We start from the raw sequence: 21,374 nt of genomic DNA, 5'->3' as shown, positions 1-21,374 counted from the left end.
TCCTTATATAGTGTAGTGGCTTTTAAAGTAACTTCAGATAGTGGTTACTTGTTGACGTGCTACTCGTTGTTGGATGCGGATATTATGACTGTTTCCTCTTGTATGAGATCATTCCTTTTACTCCTTTGCTCAGATGTAATTGAGATTGACCTCAAGAATGGTGAATGGGTATTTTTAAATGTTTCTAAACCATACAACTTCTGAAAGCTAAGTATACCAAAATGTGGTTTTTTTTTTTCCCTTTAGATCTCCAGTGCCTATTGGATTTTTACCTTAAAAAGTTCATAGCGTGAAATTTCTTACACTGTCGATGTAGATCCAGTACAATGATTCAGTAGCAGACCCTACAGATCAGGCGGCGGAGGAGCCTGGCCCTGAAGGATGAACGGAGAGGAGGAGTTCTTCGATGCCGTCACAGGTGAGCAGAGGGAGAGGCAAGTTCAGAGATTGTGTCGTGAGCACAAAGCCCTCGGACCCAGGCCTCAGACGTAGCCCCGGGACGTGAGGACGGCCCAGGAAAACCGTGTAGAGAGAGAGCTGACATGTCCCCAGGCACCAGCCTTCAGTAAAAGCATGTGTCCTATCCTAGATTTGGGGAAAAGATCAACTTTGGACCACTAAAGATAACAAGAAAGGGCAACTGTGTTTTAGTCTTTAAGAGTTGCCCTGGGGTGTAAATATTTTTATTTGGATCCTAAGTGAGATGGTCAGCATTCTTATATTATTTATACTTAATGATGAAAAACGTATTGTCCTGTCTTATAACTGTATCGTGTTTGCACTGCTTAAAAGTCTACCAAAAAATAGTACATTTACCTGCTTTCACAGCAGCTCTTACTGTGTCAGCGTTCAGTTCTGTTTCGCTTTTCACACACCCCTGTGAGTGCTGGTACACAGCCCGGTGGGCAGAGTGCGTGGCGGGGTGGCAGGGGGAGGAGAGGCCGGCTGGGTTGGTTCACATTTGCTTGGAACAACCCCTCCTCCTCCTGTTACCACCCGAGGGACAGATGACCACAGGGGGCCCCAGACCTCACGTTCAAGGCGCCCCCTGTCGTCTGCCCTGTACCCCCCTCGTCAGCAGGGGGAGCGTCACCTTGCTTTCTCTATCGAGGGGTCTTCCTGGTGGAGACGGACTTCAGGAGACTCTTCCAGCCCATGCCCCCCTCTCAGGTGTGGGAACATAGAAACAGCAGCTCTGAAGTATTACTGCCGCCGGGTTTGTCAGTGCTAACCCTCCCTAGGGCAGTCAGAGGGGCACTTCCGTAATCAGTGCCAGAAGAGCGTGGTGCCCAGCACGACACAAGGCTCTTTCCTGGGCGCCGTCACTGTTGCCCTGGACACCGTTGCCGTCCCTGCTGCCTCCTGTCTCGTGGAGACCTGTCCCTGTGCTCCCGGGTCTTCACCGGCCGTGCTTCTCCTGAGTGAAGGGTTGGAGCAGGTTGAGGGATGGGCAGCCTGAGATTATTGACTTATTCTTGTCCGAAGCCCCAGGAGGAGCGGGCCCTGAGCTCATCGCTGTTTCCAAAGGCTGACCTGCTGAGTCATCTTATCTTGCGTGACCTCATAGCTGTTGTGGCCCTTGTAGACGTGTGTTCCTGGGAAGCGTGCTTGTCTGCTTAACCCGCACGCGTATCAGTAGTCTTTCGCAGTTGAATTCCCACCAAGCGGGGTGTTTGTCAGGGAGTCACGCCCTCGGGCCGCCTGGCCCTCGCAGGCTGACCACGTCTGAGACCAAGCGGGCCCGGCCTCGGCGTGGCCTTTTCACCCGGGAGCCCCCTGGGAAGCTCCCTGTCACCTGGGACCAGTGTAACCGATACTCTGGAAGGTCTTTCCCCAGAGAGGGCTTGAACTGCATGGGATGCGGTGTGTAGCTGACCCCATCCCTGCCTCTCCGCACGGCGGGACCTCTCCGCGTGTCCCTGAGATGCAGGCGGAAGAGGCAGATGTCTAGGTGAAAATAATTCCTCACCTCAGCCCTTTGGTTCCCAAGCAAATAACAGAAAGACGAAAAATATGAAGTCTCCCAATGCAATGAAATACCCAGACAGTGACTACTTCCCTGTTTATAGAATCGGTCTTACTTTGTGACTCTAATTTAAAAAGTATTTAAACCCAGCAGTTATTAAATGAATGCCTTCAATAGGCAATTACTGGGGCTTCCCTGGTGGCGCAGTGGTTAAGAATCCGCCCGCCAATGCAGTGGGTATGGGTTCGAGCCCTGGTCCGGGAAGATCCCACATGCCACAGAGCAGGTAAGCCCGTGAGCCACAACTACTGAGCCCACAAGCCACAACCACTGAAGCCCACGCCCCTAGAGCCCGTGCTCCACAATAAGAGAAGCCACCGCAGTGAGAAGCCCGTGCACCGCAACGAAGAGGAGCCCCCGCTCGCCACAGCTAGAGAAAGCCCGTGCGCCGCAACGAAGACCCAGCGCAGCCAAAAATGAATAAATAAACAAATAAATAAAATTTTAAAAGATAGGCAATTATTTCCTACAAGAATCAGTACCTTTATTTATTTATTTTCAGTAGTTGTGGCTTGTGGGCTCAGTAGTTGCCACGTGAGGGCTCTAGAGCGCAGGCTCAGTAGTTGTGGCGCACGGGCTTAGCTTCTCCGCGGCACGTGGGATCTTCCTGGACCAGAGCTCGAACCCGTGTCGCCTGCATTGGCAGGCGGATTCTTAACCACTGCGCCACCAGGGAAGCCCAAGAATCAGTACCTTTAAATTGAAAGGTTTTAAAGTACATGAAAAATATGTACAGATTAAGGGTTGTAAAAAGTCAGACTAACCTGTCAAAGGTGGGTATCTCTGAGTGATCAGATTACAGATGATTTCAACTTTCTCCTTTGCTTGTCTGTACTTTCTTTTTCTATAGTAAACATGTGTTGTATATTAAAATGTTTAAACTGTTAGGTAGTGTTGGCTTCATCAGAGACAAGACTTCAATGCGCTTGTCAGGGAGGAGCTGCCTTGTTTTCTTGGGCACACACCAGGGTTGTGATTTAAGCGAACTTTCTACTTGACACTGGCCCAGAATCTCAGCCCTGAGGGAGGTCCTCGGAGATAGGGACACCCGTGCAGGGTAACACCAGGTCCATAGGACTGGGCATCCTTAAGCAGGGACTGCTTCAGGCTAAGTTTAGACTGGGGATTAGTAGATGTTGCTTTGGGGATAGTTAACAAAAACTAGAGGTGACAGGCTATTTCAGAAAGCATTGATTATTTAAGAGGTTCATTTTTTAAAAAATTAATTAATTTATTATTATTTTTGGCTGTGTTGGGTCTTCGTTGCTGCACGTGGGCTTTCTCTAGTTGTGGCGAGCGGGGGCTACTCTTCGTTGCGGTGCGCGGGCTTCTCGTTGCGGTGCGCGGACTTCTCATTGCGGTGGCATCTCTTGTTGCGGAGCACGGGCTCTAGGTACGTGGGCTTCAGTAGTTGTGGCTCGCGGGCTCCAGAGTGCAGGCTCCGTAGTTGTGGCGCATGGGCTTAGCTGCTCCGCGGCATGTGGGATCTTCCCGGACCAGGGCTCGAACCCGTGTCCCCTGCATTGGCAGGCGGATTCTTAACCACTGTGCCACCAGGGAAGTCCAAGAGGTTCATTTTTAATATATCCTTTCAAATTCATTGTGTAATAAATCTCAATACTACTATATTTTGTGCATCTGTCAATATAGAAGAATATGAAGGAAGGTTATTTTTACGTTTTCTCAAGGAGGCTTATTAGCAGCAGGTTTGTTTATGTTCTGTGTCTGACTGTAGTCACCGCCTGGCCTGTCACCCTGGGCCTCGCCTTCCTCTCGGAAATGAGGGGCTGTTATGGGAGCCCTGAGCTCCTCGTGGGCTGTGCCCTCACTGAAGTAGTCAAGGTCATCGATAGTCAGTGGTCAGGAGCTCCCCACCCCAGCTGGAAGGACTTGCCCTGGCAGCCACAGCTCCCGTCCGGGCTTGCTCTGGAGCAGAACTTGAGTATTTCAGTGGATTGCACTGGCTGAGGTGAGAGGAAACACAGTTTCCTTTCCCCTATAGTCACTGGTCGCTTTGGGAGAAAGCGTTCCCGATGCAGAAGGGGCACGGAGCACAGCCCAGGGTGGTGTTACTCTTACTCGGGGGATGGGATGGGCCAGGAGACCGCACGACTGTATTTCACACAAGTCCTAATAGTTCACTTTCCCCGAGGTTTCCGTGTACGTGGCGTGCCCTCTGCGTTCGCACCCATCGTCTGCTGTTGCGGTTACTGTTGGTTGGTGTGGTAGGTTCTGGCGGTGTGTCTGCGCGGTGCTCGGTCGTAGAAACACCGCAGCAGGTTGTGTCTCAGGACGTGATGTGGAGCTTGACTGCAGCTTGTGCAGAGGAGGAAGGGGTTGCAGCCTGAGTTAGGTGTGAACACCGTAGAGGTGGCCGCCCCAGAGGGCACGGTCACTGACGACAACAGGGAAGACCTGTCCTGGTGCCCAGGAGCCGCCCCCCACGTAAGGACCTGGAGAGTGTGGCGTTGGTGGCAGGGTGGTGGCCTCATGCGGGGACCCCCCGGGAGCGGTCCTCATTCTCCGCCTCGCCCTTCGGTTCTTGGGAAGCAGAGTTCATTACTCTGAACGTGTCAGTCAGAAGCACTTTGGAGCTTCAGGTGCCTGCTTGCAGAGTGAGAATTCTTAGAGGTGGGCTTTTCCGTATTCCACGTCCTGCAGAAGTTACCACTCTGCTTGTCTCGCACAGGCTTTGATTCTGATAACTCTTCTGGGGAATTTTCAGAGGCAAATCAGAGAGTCACTGGCATGATTCATGTGGACACCAGCAAAAGTAATGGGATTGGAAAAGTTGGGGAGAGGCCTCCTCAAGAGAATGGAATTCAAAAGCACAGGTATGTCATCCCACACGGACGTTTTGGAGTCTCCCAGCGCGCCTGTCCTCGCCCCACATCTGCAGCGGGCCCTGAGCTGGAGGAACATCCGTCCCGTGTCACCTGGGCCCTGCCCCCTGGGTAGAGCCAGAGCCCTGTTCAGCCAAAGACCCCGAGACCCACTGGCCCTCTGCGTGGCCCCTGGAGATCAGTGATGGCGCTTCCTCAATGTGACCCCCGTCCGTAAGCGGACGGGCGGCCGTCCCTGCCCTGGGGTTGCTGGGGGACTGAGCTCCGTGGGCGCCCTAGCGTTGGCAGGGGGCCTGGCACAGAGCCAGAGGTCACTGGTATCAGACCCAACTGCAGGCTTCACGCGGAGCCGCCTGTGTTTGACGCGTTGACCTCTCACCCCGTGAGTGAGTTTCGGAGGGTTGTTCAGTGCAGCGAGGCCGCAGTCCGTTCTCTCCCACCAGCGCTGCATTCTCATGCAAGCAGATTCTGATGGAGTGACCTAAGCCTTCACCAGCAGAAGGGGGGGCGTAGGCGGGACGGCCGTGAGTCAGGTGGGTGGAGGTGGCAGCCTCTGTCCTCCCCGCGCCGTTTGTGCTTCGGCTCCAGGGAGCCCAGCTTCACCCCAGATCTCTGCCCTGGGCTGGCACCCAGTGCCCACCCGGGGCCCCGGAGCTGTCAGAGAACCTCCTGCCTGCTCGTGTGGCCTGGACCTCTGCCGTCAGCGCCCCGCACCCTGTAGGCGGGAATCTGGCTCAGGCCGCCCTCGTGCTCGCCCCTCCCTCCCGTCTCCAGCCCCCGGCCTGACACGCTAGCCTCCGGACGGACGGACGGACGGACGGACGGACGCGTCTTGGATGCTTTCACTCTGCCCGCTCCTGTCACGGCCCCCTCCCACCACTGCTTCTCCTGAATCCCCCAAGGAGGCACCTCTTCACTGCTCCGCCCCTCCTCCTTCCTTCCAGCCGTCTCAGAGGACAGGTCTGATCGTGCGCCTGCCCCCTCGTAAACTCCCAGGCAAGGCGCACGTGGCCCCGAGTGACAGGGACAGCGGCCCCTTTTCCTCTCTGAAGTGGCGGTTTGGGCCGTGAACAGTAAGCTTCTCCTCTTAGGATGAGGACCTGCGCCCTCGCCTCTCTCCGGGGGCGGCCCCTCCCGTGTCTGGGGTCCCCGCCTCTCGGGGTCCTCGGTGAACCTGGCCTGTCCCACGTCGGGGCTCCTGGCCCCGGCCCTCTCCTCCACCTCCATCTCTTCAGCTCCTGCTTCCCCAGGGTCATCCTTGGACCCCTTTCCCACCCTCCACAGAGCCACGCTCCTTCCTCGTGGCTCCCTCACAGCGGGGGCCCGTCCTGCCGTGGCCGCTCGGGACCCCAGACGAGAGCTGGCAGAGTGGAGCCTCGTGAATGTTAGTTTTCTTTCCCATTTCGTCTCCCGCTGCCTTGCCCTCCTCTCCCACCTGCCCCCCCCCGGGCCCGTGGTCCCCCGACCCAGTTGACTGTGAGCAGGGTCTCCTGTGCCCGGGCTTCCCTGGCATCGGCGGGAAGGCACCTGAGGAGGAAGGTACCTCAGGAAAGACAAGCACAGGCTTCAAAGGGGTTTAAGAGCTGGTTTCTGAAAAGGTTTTCTCTTTCTTTTTTTTTTGGCCATGCTGCGCGGCACGTGGAATCTTCGTTCCCCGACCAGGGATCGAACCCGTGCCCCCTGCACTGGGACCCCTGAAGAGCTTTTCGTAATGCAGTTCCCTCTTGGGGTCCTCTTGGCTCCACCTCTGTCTGTGGCCCTGCTGCTACCCCAGGCCGCTGGCACACGGCAGCCCGGGGGGACTCAGCGACCTGTCTCCCCAGCTCCGTGGAGGAAAGTCGCCTGTGTGGCCATGATTGCTTCCTAGGAGGCCCTCCAAAGATCGATGCAGAAAGCTTTCTTTGGGACTTCAGCAGCAGTCTGGTCATTTTTTTCTCTGCAGGCATGCCAGCATAGAGGAATGCTAATGCTTGGAAAGATTAAAGGAAGACACGGTCATTGAGCAAAACCATCAGTCATAAGTGACTCTTACGTTGGTTGAATAAATACATGTCACTCTGGTTACCCCTTTACAGGACATCGTTGCCTGCCCAATGTTTACCAGAAGTGATTTCAGCGTGTGGAGTATATTGAAAAAGTGCATTGGCTTGGTAAGTTCAGATGGACTCGTTTTGAAGTGTGAATCTTACACATTTTTAATTCCTGTGAATTTATTGCACTACTGGTAGTTTAAGAAGATGCACTCTGCATAGTTATAAACAGCATGATGTAAAGATAATAAAACAGGAAAGGAACAAATACAGGAGGGGAAGAGGTGAACAAAAGCTAAAGTATTAATAGACAGTAGGACACCCATTCTGTAGGTTAATCTCTTGACATAAGGAGCTTCAGATGGGTTTACACCTACCTTGGTGTTTCATCATGTGCTGTAGCCGGCTGGCTTTGGATAATCCTCATGAACTGGGGGGCTTTGGTGGGGTTCCTGGCCCACACACCAAGGGACCGAGGCTCTGTGTCCCCCAGCCCACCCACCCTGGGCTGCAGGCAGAGTAACAGGAAAAATAGTTGGATACTTAGTGTCCAGAAGTCGTAGACCTTTCCTTTGATGGTCTCCCCTGACTGTGAGAGCCGGAGCTGGTCCTTCTCAGGAGGGGAGAGCGCTGCCTTGAGCAGACTGCAGCGTGGTCAGCCGCGGCCATGTCTGGTGACTCATACTCGGGCTACGTGAGCTACAAAAAATGACTTCACTGCTTCTCGGATGGTCTTCAGCCCAGTCTTCTAATGCATTTATTTTTTTGCCCGTATCCATTTCAGTTCTTTTTTCCCAGAGGGGACTTCATCTTTTTATTTTGAAATAACTTGAGACTGACAGAAAGTTACAGAAGAGTCACAGGATAGCGAGTCTTTTACCCTTCACCCAGCCTTCTGTAACGACAGCATCTCACATGAGAACCACGTCACTCACACTGGGGCGTTACTGTTAACGGCAGCACGTACCTGACTGGGCTTTCCCCAGTTTTTCCACCAATGACCGTTTGTTTTTTTTTTAATTTATTTATTTTTACTTATTTTATTTTTGGCTGTGTTGGGTCTTCGTTGCTGCACACAGGCTTTCTCCCTTTGCGGCGGTGGCTTCTCTTGTTGCAGAGCACGGGCTCTAGGCGCAAGGGCTTCAGTAGTTGTGGCGCAGGGGCTCAGTAGCTGTGGCATGCTGGCTCTAGAGCGCAGGGCTTAGTTGCTCCGTGGCATGTGGTGTCTTCCCGGACCAGGGATCGAACCTGTGTCCCCTGCATTGGCAGGCGGATTCTTAACCACTGAGCCACCAGGGAAGCCCCCCACCGATGACCTTTTATTAGAGGATGGTGTGTAGAAACCGAGACCTGGGTGCTGGATGTGCTCATGGCTCCCGGGGTGTCACTGCTCCAGGCCTCTCAGCAGACAGAGCTGGAAAACCTAAGAGTGCACACTGACCCCTGCTTGCTCACACGCGTGTATCTGTACACATCTGTGATCTTTTAAAGTGACATGTTCAGGATTGTTTTCTTTTAGCACTGTCCTCTCCTACGTTTTCGACTGTGTGCACAATTCAGGTCTTCACAAGAGTGTCTATCTGGGGATGTGACGAACTCAACAAGCCACTCGGTCTTGACTCTTCAGAGGTCTAAAACCAAAAGCCTCTTTTCACAGAGTGACATCATTGCACTGCGTTCCCCAAGGAGCTGGCCGTAGGCTGGATTCAGAGTAAGGCTGGATGTAACACTCGGGGTGGTTGGGTCGCACCGCCCCACTTCACAGCATCCGTCCACTGTCCCCCGTGAGATACTCATCTCTCCGGATGCACCTCCAGGGAGGTGACACACCTCTCTTCCCTGCCCATCAGCTCATTGAACCAGCCACGGACTAGTGAACACGACAGTTCCCGACAGAGGTAGCCAGAATCTCATGAAGACCCCTGCCCATCACCAGCCCTCACCACTGCCAGTCAGGGCTAATCATGCGTCCTCCGCCCCTCCACCGCCCCCCTCCTCCCCTGGTATTTTGAAGCAAATTCCAAACACCATTTCATTTGTGAACATGTCTTATATATCACTAAAGGATAGATTCTTTTAAAACACAACCACAATACTATTATCCTACTTTTGAAAGTAACATAATTCTTTAACATCATCAAATACCCACTCTGTGTTCAAATTTCCAGTCGTCTGAGCGTGGCTCTCCTGTGTGTGTTTTGCAGTCTGTGTGTGGGACTCGTTTGGGTCCTTCCATCACAAGACCTTTCTGTTGCTCTTCTTCTGAATTTAAGAACTGCTGGTGCTTGGTGCCCAGACCCATTAGCTCATCAGGAGTTGCAAATCAGAGCCAGGCTGATAGCGATTGCCCTTCTTTCGTTACCTGGCATATTTCTGTGATGAGAAAGTCCCCTCCTCTACTGTGAATGTGGTTTGCACAAGACAGTCGGGATCAATGAGTGATTCTCTATCAAGGTGTTCACATGATGTCTTTGGTTCCCTGGCAGCATAACTGGTCTAACCAAGCAGCCCACGGGGTTGGCCCTGTGCTGCGTCCAGTCACACGTGTCCGTCTCTGGCTGTAAGAGCCTCTTCACGCTGGCCTGCACTCCTTTACAAAAGATGCCTCCACTCCTCCCGTACCTTTATTGTCCAAGGAGAGAGAGAGCTCAGGACCGTAGCTGGGCCCGGGGGAGGCTACTGGATTGGTCTTGTTTCTAGGTCTTTTCAGGGGAGAGAGTTAGGAGCTGTGTTTTGATTTGTTTCAACGGTGCTTCAAATTCCAGGCCACAGGATTTATCTAACCTCTTCTGTCTTCTGTCTGTGTCTCTCTTCCGCCACCTCGACCGTCCCAGTTTTTCACGACACAGGAGATGATGGATTTAGCGCAGCATGTAGCTTGTGACCCGCTGCTGCGCCCACACACGTGATGGCTCAGGAGAGCCCGTCTGTGGCATTTGTCGTTCTTGCCCCGAGGGTGACTCTTCAGTCCCTGTGCTTTAGCGCCTCTGGGTCATTGTGCCCCCAGGGAGGTTGTATGGGTTCATTTGTTTTGTTTTGTTTATGGTGTTTAGAGATGGCTTTTCTAAATTTAATTTTGGTTTAAAATTGTAAGTCCAGAGTCACATCTCTCAGACAAGGTGTGTTCCAAGCGTTTAGCCTCCGGTCCCCGTGCCCTCCCTGCAGTCTGGAGGTGACTATCAAAACACGCTCTGGTCCCTCTTGCCACGTGTGAGAACGCCGGCTGCATGGCCTCCTCCCGTTCTTCAGATAGACCGTCGGCTTCTCTCCACCTGTTTCCGCTCCGCAGTGTAGCCGCGAGGGCAGAGCTGCTTATTATTCTTTTGGTCACCGCGCCGTGCTGCCCCATAGTTGACTGACTGTGGCCCTGTGGTTGGATGTTTGCGTTGTTTCTGGCCTTTTGCTGCGTATTTGCTGGAGGAACTGTGGGTTAGGCTCCTGCACATGGGGCCGCTGGACCAAAGGCTGAGCGGGGGGGGCGTGGCTGGGTCCCCTCCTCTCCGGATGCTGCCGCATTTTGCATTCCCACCGGCAGGTGTGGGTGGCCTGGTTCCCCCCAGCCTTGCCAACAGGGGGGGGTCAGAGGTTTGGGGGTTTGCCACTTGAGTTGGGTGTGCAGTGGACTCTCCATGTGCTTTCATTTCCTTTCTCCTGATGTGAGCGAGGCCAGCATCTTTGCTGGCTTTGGGCCGGCAGCGTTTCTTCCCCTCCCCTCCCCTCCCCTCCCCTCCCCTCCCCCCTCCCCTCCCCTCCCCTCCCCCTCCCCCTCCCCTCCCCCCTCCCCCTCCCCTCCCCTCCCCCCTCCCCTCCCCCCTCCCCCTCCCCTCCCCCCTCCCCCTCCCCTCCCCCCTCCCCCTCCCCTCCCCCCTCCCCCTCCCCTCCCCTCCCCCCTCCCCTCCCCTCCCCTCCCCCCTCCCTTCCCCCGTCCCCTCCCCCCTCCCCTCCCCCTCCCCCTCCCCTCCCCCTCCCCCTCCCCTCCCCCTCCCCTCCCCTCCCCCTCCCCTCCCCTCCCCCTCCCCTCCCCTCCCCCTCCCCTCCCCTCCCCCTCCCCTCCCCTCCCCTCCCCTCCCCCCTCCCCTCCCCTCCCCTCCTCCCTCTCCTCCCCTCCCCTCCCCTCCCCTCCTCCCTCTCCTCCCCTCCCCTCCCCCTCCCCTCCCCTCCCCCTCCCCTCCCCTCCCCCTCCCCTCCCCTCCCCCTCCCCTCCCCCTCCCCTCCCCTCCCCCTCCCCTCCCCCATCTCCTCTTCCCTCCCTGTCCTGTCCAGCCCTGCTCCTCCCTTGACAAAGCCGTCCTGCGCTGCTCAGCCGTGCTTCTGGGAAGGGCCTCCACTGGAGCCCCCTCCCTAGATGCTGGCTCCCTTGGTGCCCCCTGCAGCATGCGTCCCCAAGCGCCTTCCTGGCCTCCCCCTGCACTGGGGCTGCACACTTGCTCTGCCTGCACGGTACCTGAGAGCGGGCCGCGGTAGGGGGTCTCACTTGCCAGGCCGAGGAGTTTCCAAGTCACCCTGGGGTGACGGGTTGGAACGATGCTTTGGGACCGTGGAGCTGGAGGCGGCACGGGGCACACACAGGAGCGGGGTCGTCACTGGAGCTGGCGGCCTGGGAGCGCCCGCAGGCTTGTGTGCCGTGAGCGCGGGGTGGGGTGGTGGGTGCGGTGCCCGCGGGCGGGTGGGCAGCAGCTCTGTCTCCCAGGCCGGGCTCCCGCAGGGCCTCTCCAGTCTCGACCTGCGCAGGCGGCTGCGGCTCCAAGGGAGTGATGCTCGGAGCAGGGGCGGGTGCGGGGGCGCTGGTGTCTGGGCAGAGCCGCCGGTAGCGGTAGCGGTAGCGGTAACGGGTCCTCACCGGCTCCCCCTAGGAGCTGTCCAAGATCACGATGCCCATCGCCTTCAACGAGCCTCTGAGTTTCCTGCAACGGATCACGGAGTATATGGAGCACGTGTACCTCGTCCACAAAGCCTCCTGCCAGCCCCAGCCCCTGGAAAGGATGCAGGTGGGTGGCGGGCTCCTTTCGGGGGGAGGGCCAGGCTGGGTGCAGCCTGGCTGGGTGCAGACCGTAGCTCTTAATGAATGTGACGCCATCGGATTGGCCATGTGGCGGCAGGGACCCGGGCACCTCAGCAGTGGGACACCTGGGAGAAGGGCCAGCGCAGCTCGCACGGATGTTGGGGTGCTGTCCTGCCCAAAGGCCGAGGCATTTGTCCCGGGCACATTCTGCGCGGGTGTGGTCTAGGCTGCCTGGTGGTCAGGGCTGCAGGGCTGCAGCGGGTGGCGGCGCCGGCCCTCGGCTCCTCTTGGGCCCTTTCAGCACCATCACCCCACGTGAGTGTGTGCGTGCGTGCGTGTGTGTGCACGTGTGTGTGACAGACAGGGCCTGCGAGGCAGGCCCGGGCTGGGGGTGGAAGGCGGCAGAGTTCCTGCTTTCCGTGGCTGTGAAGAAGTGGCGGGTGATAAGCAGCATTTCCCCGGGAGTTCTGCGGTTTCAAACGTGTTACAAGTGGGAGACTGAAAAGGCACCCAGGAGCGAGTGAGTGGGACGCCCTCACCGCCCCGGCTCCCGCATCCTGATGGACAGCCGCCCCTCACCAGCCTGTGGTTGTTTCCAGTCTGTAGCGGCCTTTGCGGTTTCGGCTGTGGCTTCCCAGTGGGAGAGGACCGGCAAGCCGTTCAATCCACTCTTGGGGGAAACATACGAGTTAACCAGGTAAGGGGACAGGCCCTCGTGACCGTCTCGTGCGTGAGGTTCTTCTGGCGACGGACAACGGTGACTGCTTGTCCGGCATGGATTTCTCCAGGCTGATTGAATTGAGGGGTTTACTGCAGGCGGGAAGATGGTGCACGTACGAGAGCTGTTGTGTTAATGACATAACAGAAGCCTGGTGAAAAAACCGAGTTGAAAACGGAAGAACGCGTTAGGTTCAGGAATGGAGAGGGGATGCCCGGGAGCGTGCAGCACGGGGTGTCGGATTGCTGGGTGCTCGTGTTTGGGCATTTCTGCGAGGTGTAGTTTAATTTGCAGCATCTTTATAAAACCAGTGGCGTGTTATGTGACCGATGCATCTTGGATTCAAAGAACCACACACTTCTGGTTCTTGGGTCCTTTATTGCATATGTGTTATTAATGGTTGAGTTTTTCCAATGGTGAGTAAATGATGGTGGGATTTGGGGATGTTGGACAGCTTAGAATGGGCACTCTTCAGGTTTGTAGAGTGTAAGCGTGTGGGCGGGGATATGTGTATCTGCACTGGTTTCTGACCATTTGGGGAGGAATTGTCATCTTAGGGATGTGGGCGGCCTGCACACCTGCACGCACGTCACTTCCCAGGTTGGGAAAGCAAGATTCATGTCAGTTTCAAATTCCACTGTTTCTGGCTCGTCCTGGATGGCTCAGCAGCGGCCCCTTCTCCACACGCTGCTGGAGTGGGAATTCCCCCTGGGGTTTTAGTGTGGCTTAGAGGTCGGCTGGCACTGACCAGTGGTGGAGAAGCCGTTCTCCACATCTCATTGCCCTTGAGAAAGCTGGACGAGTTGGGAGAAAGCGTGATGTGTGCTGCCGGGGGGCTTTGTAAATGACAGGGGTTCAGCAGGTGACCTTGGGCTATGGCATCTCACAGCCAGCGGGGCCGTAAGGCACAGCCCTTTCCTTTTAGAAGCGAGGAAGCTGAGGCCCAGGCAAGGGAAAGGCTTGCCCCGAGGGTCACTCTTAAGGGGACATTTTTGTCTTGAATTCACATAGAGTTTTCTCCTTTCTTAGATGTTTCTCTTGAGCAAAAGCTCCCTCCCTCCGGTTAGTTTGCTTTAGTCCAGGGTTCGAGATTCTGACCTTATGTAGCTGTCAGATTCTTATTAGCATTTTTGTTTATTAAAAGCATCATCGAAATATCTGAAAAGAGAAATCAAAGCGTAATATGATAAAAGTTCCAGACGAACGAAAGTAAGCAGATGGATTAAAAGCATACGAACCCCCCAAGACGCTGAATACAGAGTGACACCCCTAACTGTTCATCTTTTTCATGAACGTAGTTCAGGAGTTGAATTAAAGTTTCACAGGCTGTTGGGAAACACTGACATTCTCTCTTAACTTGTGTGTCGGACCTTAACTTCCAGGTCACGCTTGCGGTGTCTGCCGCGTGCCACACGTGTGAGACGGAGCCGTCTTCCTGTTTGGGGGACAACATAACTAAGCCTGGCCATTCACCAGTGTCTTTGCATCCTTAGAGATTGCTTGTGGATAACTAAAAATAACACTTTCTTTTCTTAGACAAGTATTCATTTTGTAAATTACATACCTTGGTAGGCAACCTTTTTAAAATCTAATTTTTCAACTTTCCTTCCTCTGTAATGATTGGAAATTCTGATTCCAGTTAAGTTAGTAATTATGTGGTTGAGCTTTTATAATTTTTAATGACTACAGCTGTAGGTGTATTCAGAGTTCTGGAACAATTAAAAACTGACATTTTTATTGAAAAAGAGAGTGTACTAAAAATCCTGTTTCCTGGCCAGGAATATCTTGGGCATAAGACATTTCATCACAGAAATGCCAGGAGCCTTGAAAGGAGGCTGGAAAGTCCTACTCTGGGTTTACTGGGCAGTGGGCGTCCCTCGAGGACTAAGGTGACAGTTTGCTGTCAGTCCTCTGAGTCGCTGGTTCTAAGAGCTCCTTGTGCACCTGTGTGCAGGGCGGGAGGCCTCTCTGCACTGTCGCTTGTTCTGCGAGGTGCTGACTTTGGCCCTGGAGGCACAGTGCGTGTGCTGTGTGCGCTGTGCGTGTGTGTGCTGTGTGCATGTGTATGTGCTCTGCATGTGGTCAGTGTTAGGCCAAGTGTGACGTCAGGGAGCCGTGTCGGATATTTCTGCCACGTGTGACAGCACACGTGGTCCCCTTATCCCAGCGCCCCTCCCAGACGTGGGGGCCGGGTGGCCATGCGGTCCTGCAGCGCCACAAGCGCTGAGCTGCGGGCCCCCGAGAGCGGGTTGGGCTGACCTTTCTGGCTTTGCTGTCACTGATGAGGCCCTTTCGCTGTCCCTCCTGCCCCCTCCTTTCTTTTCCTTGTTTTGTTCCCAGGGAAGACTTAGGGTTCAGATTCATATCCGAGCAGGTCAGCCACCACCCCCCCATCAGTGCATTTTACTCGGAGGGCCTCCATCAGGACTTCCTGTTTCACGGCTCCATCTACCCGAAGCTCAAGTTCTGGGGGAAGAGCGTGGAGGCGGAGCCCCGTGGCACCATCACGCTGGAGCTTCTCAAGTGAGTGGGCGGCCGCGCATCCGAAGGGAAATCCATTTCCATTTAGGACGAAGACTCCTCCCTTCTGGTGGAGGGACCCTGCGTGCTCTGCGGGCAGGTAGCCTTTCCGGCGGCAGGGACTTGCTCTAAGGAGGCTGGAGACCGCGGCGGGCTGGCTGTTCCTGGGGGTCCTCCTCACGTCTGACTGTGTCGGGTCCCGTCTTCTCTCTCCTGATCTCTGCGGTTCGGTCCCTGGTCGTGGTCATCACCTCCTGCTGCGTGACAGCCCAGCTCAGCAGCATGAAACGACACTGTCCTCCCACGGTGTCTGGGGGCTGGAGGTCAGGCGCAGCGTGGGGGGCTCTGCCGGGGTTCTGTGCGGGCGCAGCCGGGATGCGGGCCGGGAGGCCTCCTGAAGGCAAGTGGATGGAGCCTCTGCTCGCACGTTCACCGTGCTGGCCGCTGGCAGGAGACCTCGGTTCCTTGCCACCCGCTGCTCCGTACAGCTGTGCAGACGAGGCGCTGGCATCCCCCAGAGCCGGGGCCCGGGGCGGTGGGCAGACCCCCACCGGGACAGAACCTGCGGTGTCTTCTGTGACCTGACCTCAGAAGTGACCACAGCCCTACGTGCACGTGCTGCTGGTCACGCGGACCAGCCCGGGTTGAGTGTGCAGGGTGGGAGGTCGGGCTTGACCACCAGGAGGTGAGAAGGAAGGGGCCGTCTTCCCGGACGCCCGAGCACCGTTAAATCTAAATCCAAACGTGCCCAATCCGATGGTGATCAAAGACCCTCAAAGCAGAAACTGAGTCTCTAGCAACCGCCTGGCGCTGCAAACCCATCGCGGGTGGTCCAGGCCGAGGGGTGCAGCCGGCTCCCTGGGGTGTGAGCCTCGCTAACCGTAGCCCCTATGGGAAGCATCTGATGTCATTGCACTTCCTGTGTCCCCGCCGGGCTGGAGGAGCGTGGTCTTCCCAGAACCCACCCCCCAACCCCTGCACCTCGGGACAGACGAGGTCACCCGGCCGCGGTGAGGGCGGCCCCTTCCTGGGGAGGGTGCCTGTCCCGTCTGTCCCGTGCTCTTGGCTTTCTCGGGTGAGGCACGGGGAACTGAAAGGTCGCAAACCTTGTCAATTAGCACCTTTGGGTTCCTGGGAAATTCAAGGAGTTCCAAATATTCATCATGAAATGCTTGTGCATTGAGCTGATTTTTGCCCTGAACTGTGGCTCTTTGACGCAGCCTCCCTTGAGACACACGTCCGGCCATCTGCTCAGCACCCGTTTGTGGGGTTTCTCTTCTCCTTGGAGAAGGCCAGTCGGGGAGGATGAGGACTGACTGACGGGAAGGTGTTTGCACCCCCAGGACCCATCCCCGCTACACGCGGGTCCCCAGACGGCCAGGGCCACGCGCTGGGGACCTCGCAGTTCCCGCAGTCTGGGGCGGCGGGGCTGTTCTGTTGAGGGCTTCACAGGAAACCTCTTGCCTTTGTCTCAGCCTTTTCTTGCTTATTAACTTGTCTCGACATTTAAGTAGAAAGCTTTGTTGCTGCTACAAAGGAGAGAAGAAGGACATTTCAAACGAATGCTAAAGAAGTAGCCCCTGTTCAGGGAGTTCAAAGCGATATTCTGCTCTTCTGCAGGTTTTAAGTCAATTACGGTTTGATTCTGTCTGGTATTTTGCTTTTGAGGTCGCGCGGCGTCTTTGCTTCACTGGCCTCTGACTTGCTGTTCTCTGGTGTCTTTCAGACATAATGAAGCCTACACGTGGACCAACCCTACCTGCTGTGTCCACAACGTGATTATCGGGAAACTCTGGATAGAGCAGTACGGGACGGTGGAGATTGTAAACCACAGGTAACGGCCCCTGACAGTCATGCAGCGGTCGAAGTCAGGGTGGTGGTGCAGCACCCAGAGCACCAGCTGGCACTCAGCCCATGGTTTCACGCTGTTGTCAGCTTCTCCGGGCCCCTCCCTGGTCCCCCGTGCCCCTCCCTGGTACCCCGTGCCCCTCGGCCTCCAGACGGGCCTCGCTGGCTGGGAGGCCCCTCACGTGGTGGTGGTTGGATCTGATTCTGGTTGGCACTGATCGAAGTCATCATTATTGCTCTGTGTTGATATTTCTTTGTTTTTAGTCACAATAGTGAATTTATTTTGAAATTTTAAACTACACTGAAGAATGGTGTGATTCCCCGATGCAAATAGAGTGACCGTTCTCAAATCTTGTCCGCTGTCCAGTCTGTCAGGCCTTATTCCTAGAAGTTCATGGCTGGTTGGCTTTGTTATATCTATTAAGATGTAATTTACATGTCATAAAATCCACCGTGTAAAGTGGACACTTAAATGGTTTTTAGTAAATCTACTGAGTTGTGCAACCATCGGCACAAGGAAGTGCTCGAAGCTTTCCATCCCCCGGAAAGATCCCCGTGCTGTCCACTCGGTCCTGGTGCTGCCCTGCCCTGGGCAGCCTCCAGTCTGCCCGCCCTCTCCCTCCCTCCCTCCCTCTCCCTCCTTCCCTCTCTCTTTCCTGGATGTTTCATGTCTACAACAGAAACCCGTGTTTGTTTTCCCCGCAGAACTGGAGATAAGTGTGTGCTTCACTTTAAACCGTGTGGATTGTTTGGAAAAGAACTTCACAAAGTGGAAGGGTACATTCAAGACAAAAAGTAGGTCCGCGTGTGGGTTGGGTCACAGGGTGTCTGGACAGCGTGTGTGTCTCTGCAAAAGACGTAGTTGTGCCGGTGACATCTGCCGGGGAGGACAAGTTATGACTCTTTCTTGTTTAGAAAAAGCATTTCATTACTGAGCACAGAAGGAGATAATGATGAATTTTAAGTGCACCATTCAGGGTGGTGACTGATGGATCCCGGCTTCCCCTTCTTCGAGGGTAAAAGATCTGGGTCTGTTTTCTTTTGATAAAATGGATGTGAGAAAGTTCAACATTTTCACTGAGAGATAAAATTGCAGTTGTGCAAACAGGACTGAGATTTTAGAATTTGATCATGTGTTTCCTTCTCTCTCCTGGCATCCGTAACAGTTGTCAGGCAAAACCCAAACACTAGCTTATGAGCATCATTCTCATGGGACTTGTTCATTCCAATCTGGAAATTTGGGACTTTTTAAAGTTTTTGTGAGCAGAGAAATGGCCAGTAGTAATTTTAACAAATTTTGGGGGGGGTTCCCCCACGTTATGTGTTGGGTCTCAATTTCTCTCTCTCTCTTTTTTTTTCAATAAGTAACTTGGGCTGTATAACAGCCATAAGATTCCTTCCAGCTCCTAAAATATATACACTTTCAAGTAGAAAGAAGTTTCCAGTGTAAAGCAGTGGGTGCTTTTGCTCCATCCCACTCTACTGGGTACCAGAAATTCACCTGTTCTAATTCCTTAAAATACCTTTAGACGTAAGACTCTGACCACTTTGCTCCTTGAAGTAAGTTAGGACCTGGTGTGTGGACTTCACGGGACAGCAGTCCTGTTAGTGGGAATAGCACTGACCCGCCCTGTGGTCAGCTCATCCACAGAAACAGGCCGCGAGAGCGGACGCCCACCGGCACTCAGTGAGCCGTGCCAGTCGTGTTCTGAGTTTCTGGTTTTCCGCCCTACACTGGATGCTCTTTCCCAACGCTACATCTCTTGGAGACAGAGAGTGTCTGCCAGGCCATCTGCCGAGTGAGGACTGGCCACGTGTCCCTGCCTGCTGGCCCTCCCAGCACGTCCCGCGGCGGGCGTGGCAGCCTTTCCAGGGAGCGCGTGGCCAACTGTACGCTCTCCCCCGAGGAGGACGTGAGAAGGAAAAACAAGGGCCCAACACGGTTGGCATTGTTCCTTTGGAATCAGGCAGAGAGCTCTGGTGGCTCATCTAGAGAGATCTGTCGAGGTTATTACTAAATGAAAAATGTGGGCAGACAGTGACAGAGGTGTCTGACTTGAGGTTATGAAGATAAAGCAGACCATATCAGCTGAATATGGGGAGGGCTGTTTATGTGGTTTATAGAAAAAGGGCTGCAGAACACACGGTACATAAAAATGTAATGTATTTCAAAAATAACAGTCGGGCGCATAGGGTGTTAAACATAATAACGTCATATGCTTGTTCTCACATCATCTCGTCTCTTGCGGCCCATCTTTCGCCCTTCAGGTTTCCGTACCTTCATTTTCTCTTCTCTGCTTTCGTGAAGGAGTGTGAATAGTTAGTCTCAAAAGCCACGAGTAGGAGATGCTAAAATGAAACTTTTCATCTTTGCATTTACCCCCAGCAATATCTCTAAAATTTATAAGAAGACATGCCAGAACGAGAATTTATTCCATGGTCACAATTAAGGTGCTGCACGTTTAGATGAATGGTTTATAATTGTTAACTGGTAACTTGGTTTTAAAAAATTCCCTTTGACTACAGCAAAAAGAAGCTCTTTATGATCTATGGCAAATGGACGGAGTGTTTGTGGGGCCTGGACCCTGCTGCGTACGAGTCCTTCAAGAAGCAGGAGAGGAGGACTGATTCCCTGCGGAAGACAAAGCTGGTGAGCGGCTCCGTGCGGCATCCCCCGCGGGTGGGGTGGGTGGGTGGGTGGAGCCTGGCCGGGCCTGCCGCTTGCGGGGGACGCAGTGCCTTTGTGGCCCCAGCTGCAGAGGGTGAATCACAGAACCTGTCTCTCAAGCAAAGCTGCTTGTCTTCTGATTTTGGACGGGGGAGGAGTTCACCTGCGTCCCAATCGTGCCTCTACCCGCCCCGAGCCTGGCGGAATCAGAGGACACCTCCGTTTTCTTCTGGATACTTCTCTTTTTTTTTTGGCCACACTGCGAGGTATGCGGGATCTAGTTCCCGGACCAGGGATCGAACCTGGGCCCCTGCAGTGGGAGCACAGGGTCTTAACCACTGGACTGCCAGGGAAGTCCCTCTTCTGGATACTTCTTCATAAATCTCCTGTTTCCCTGCACCTTGTTAGCTTAGACCCATTAAACAAGCAAGTGGATGTCACTTCTGCGTTTCTAGTTCTCAGTACCAGGTAACATACCAAACAGTTGGAAAGTTTTCACAAGGATACTTTCCCCTTGGAGCTTTGGAATACTGATTTTCTTTTTTTTTAATTAGTTTATTTATTTATTTATTTTTGGGTGTGTTGGGTCTTCGTTTCTGTGCGAGGGCTTTCTCTGGTTGTGGCGAGCGGGGGCCACTCTTCATCGCGGTGCGCGGGCCTCTCACTGTCGCGGCCTCTCTTGTTGCGGAGCACAGGCTCCAGACGCGCAGGCTCAGTAGTTGTGGCACACGGGCTTAGTTGCTCCGCGGCATGTGGGATCTTCCCAGACCAGGGCTCGAACCCGTGTCCCCTGCATTGGCAGGCAGATTCGCAACCACTGCGCCACCAGGGAAGCCCTGGAATACTGGTTTTCTTAAGACTAGTTCTTCTTGAGCTTAAAACTAGAAGTGATAGTTCAAAAGAGGTGTCACATTTTTCTAGATGATAAATTAGACTGTACCAAACCCGAGGTGTTCAATATTTGTTTAACAAAATATTCAGCCGCCACTGGGATTGATAGTGCTTTTTGTTTGTTTGCTTGGCCATGCCACATGGCATGTGGCATGTGGGATCTTAGTTCCCTGACCAGGGATTGAACCTGTGCCCCCTGCAGTGGAAGCTCAGAGTCTTAACCACTAGACTGCCAGGGAAGTCCGCCATTAGTGTTTTTTATATTGTGATATTTCATGGGTGCTATTAGACATGGTTTCTAATAATGCTCTTTTAAACTAAAAAAAAAAAGTAAAGTTCCATTTAAAGACCATACAGTGGAATGTTAAATCCGTTTAGTGATGTGTTTTAATGCGTTGGTGTGGCTTTGTCGCCCCTTTGGGGAACCTCACAAGGAGGGAGCGTTTTGTGTGGGTACTTGTCACTGAGCTGTGTCTTTATTTAGCTTCTGGCACCAAAGCACATAACATGCGGGTGGGGGAGGACTCCAAGGCTGTGCTTCTCACGGTTTAAGTGTCTCCCTTCACAGCTGCCTGAATAACCACTCTGTTCTTCCCCTTCGTCCCGTTGATTTTGAAAAAGAAGTAGCAGTTGTACCTTTTTATTGAGACGTGATCCCCAGTCTAGAAACGCTAAGACACCCTGAAATCACCAAGTGCGAACCCCGTCTCGACTGAGGGCAGAAGCGCAGCTCGTGGGGGAATAACCACCTGGGAGAGGCACCTTCAGCCTCCTTAGGAGGTGCCGCCCCGTCCAGTCACACCCAGAAGGCTGCACGGGCTCCCCCCA

At 54.3% G+C, this 21,374-nt stretch overlaps 1 protein-coding gene across 1 annotated transcript in view; it reads left to right on the top strand.

The window, feature by feature from the left end:
• Positions 1-21,374, top strand: part of OSBPL2 (oxysterol binding protein like 2) — a 34,569-nt gene that overhangs the window by 9,287 nt on the left and 3,908 nt on the right. The window contains 10 exon segments of the mRNA XM_061210385.1: positions 247-418; positions 4,752-4,860; positions 6,945-6,955; positions 6,958-7,019; positions 11,753-11,887; positions 12,501-12,598; positions 14,960-15,142; positions 16,866-16,973; positions 17,693-17,782; positions 19,514-19,637. Coding sequence (XP_061066368.1) covers positions 382-418; positions 4,752-4,860; positions 6,945-6,955; positions 6,958-7,019; positions 11,753-11,887; positions 12,501-12,598; positions 14,960-15,142; positions 16,866-16,973; positions 17,693-17,782; positions 19,514-19,637 — 957 coding nt within the window. The 5' untranslated portion in view covers positions 247-381.

This window comes from Eubalaena glacialis, chromosome 13 (genome assembly GCF_028564815.1).
Source record: "Eubalaena glacialis isolate mEubGla1 chromosome 13, mEubGla1.1.hap2.+ XY, whole genome shotgun sequence".
NCBI classification, from domain to species: Eukaryota; Metazoa; Chordata; class Mammalia; order Artiodactyla; family Balaenidae; genus Eubalaena; species Eubalaena glacialis.
The sequence above is the reverse complement of the archived record's forward strand: the minus strand, read 5'-3'. Positions and strand labels throughout refer to the sequence as shown.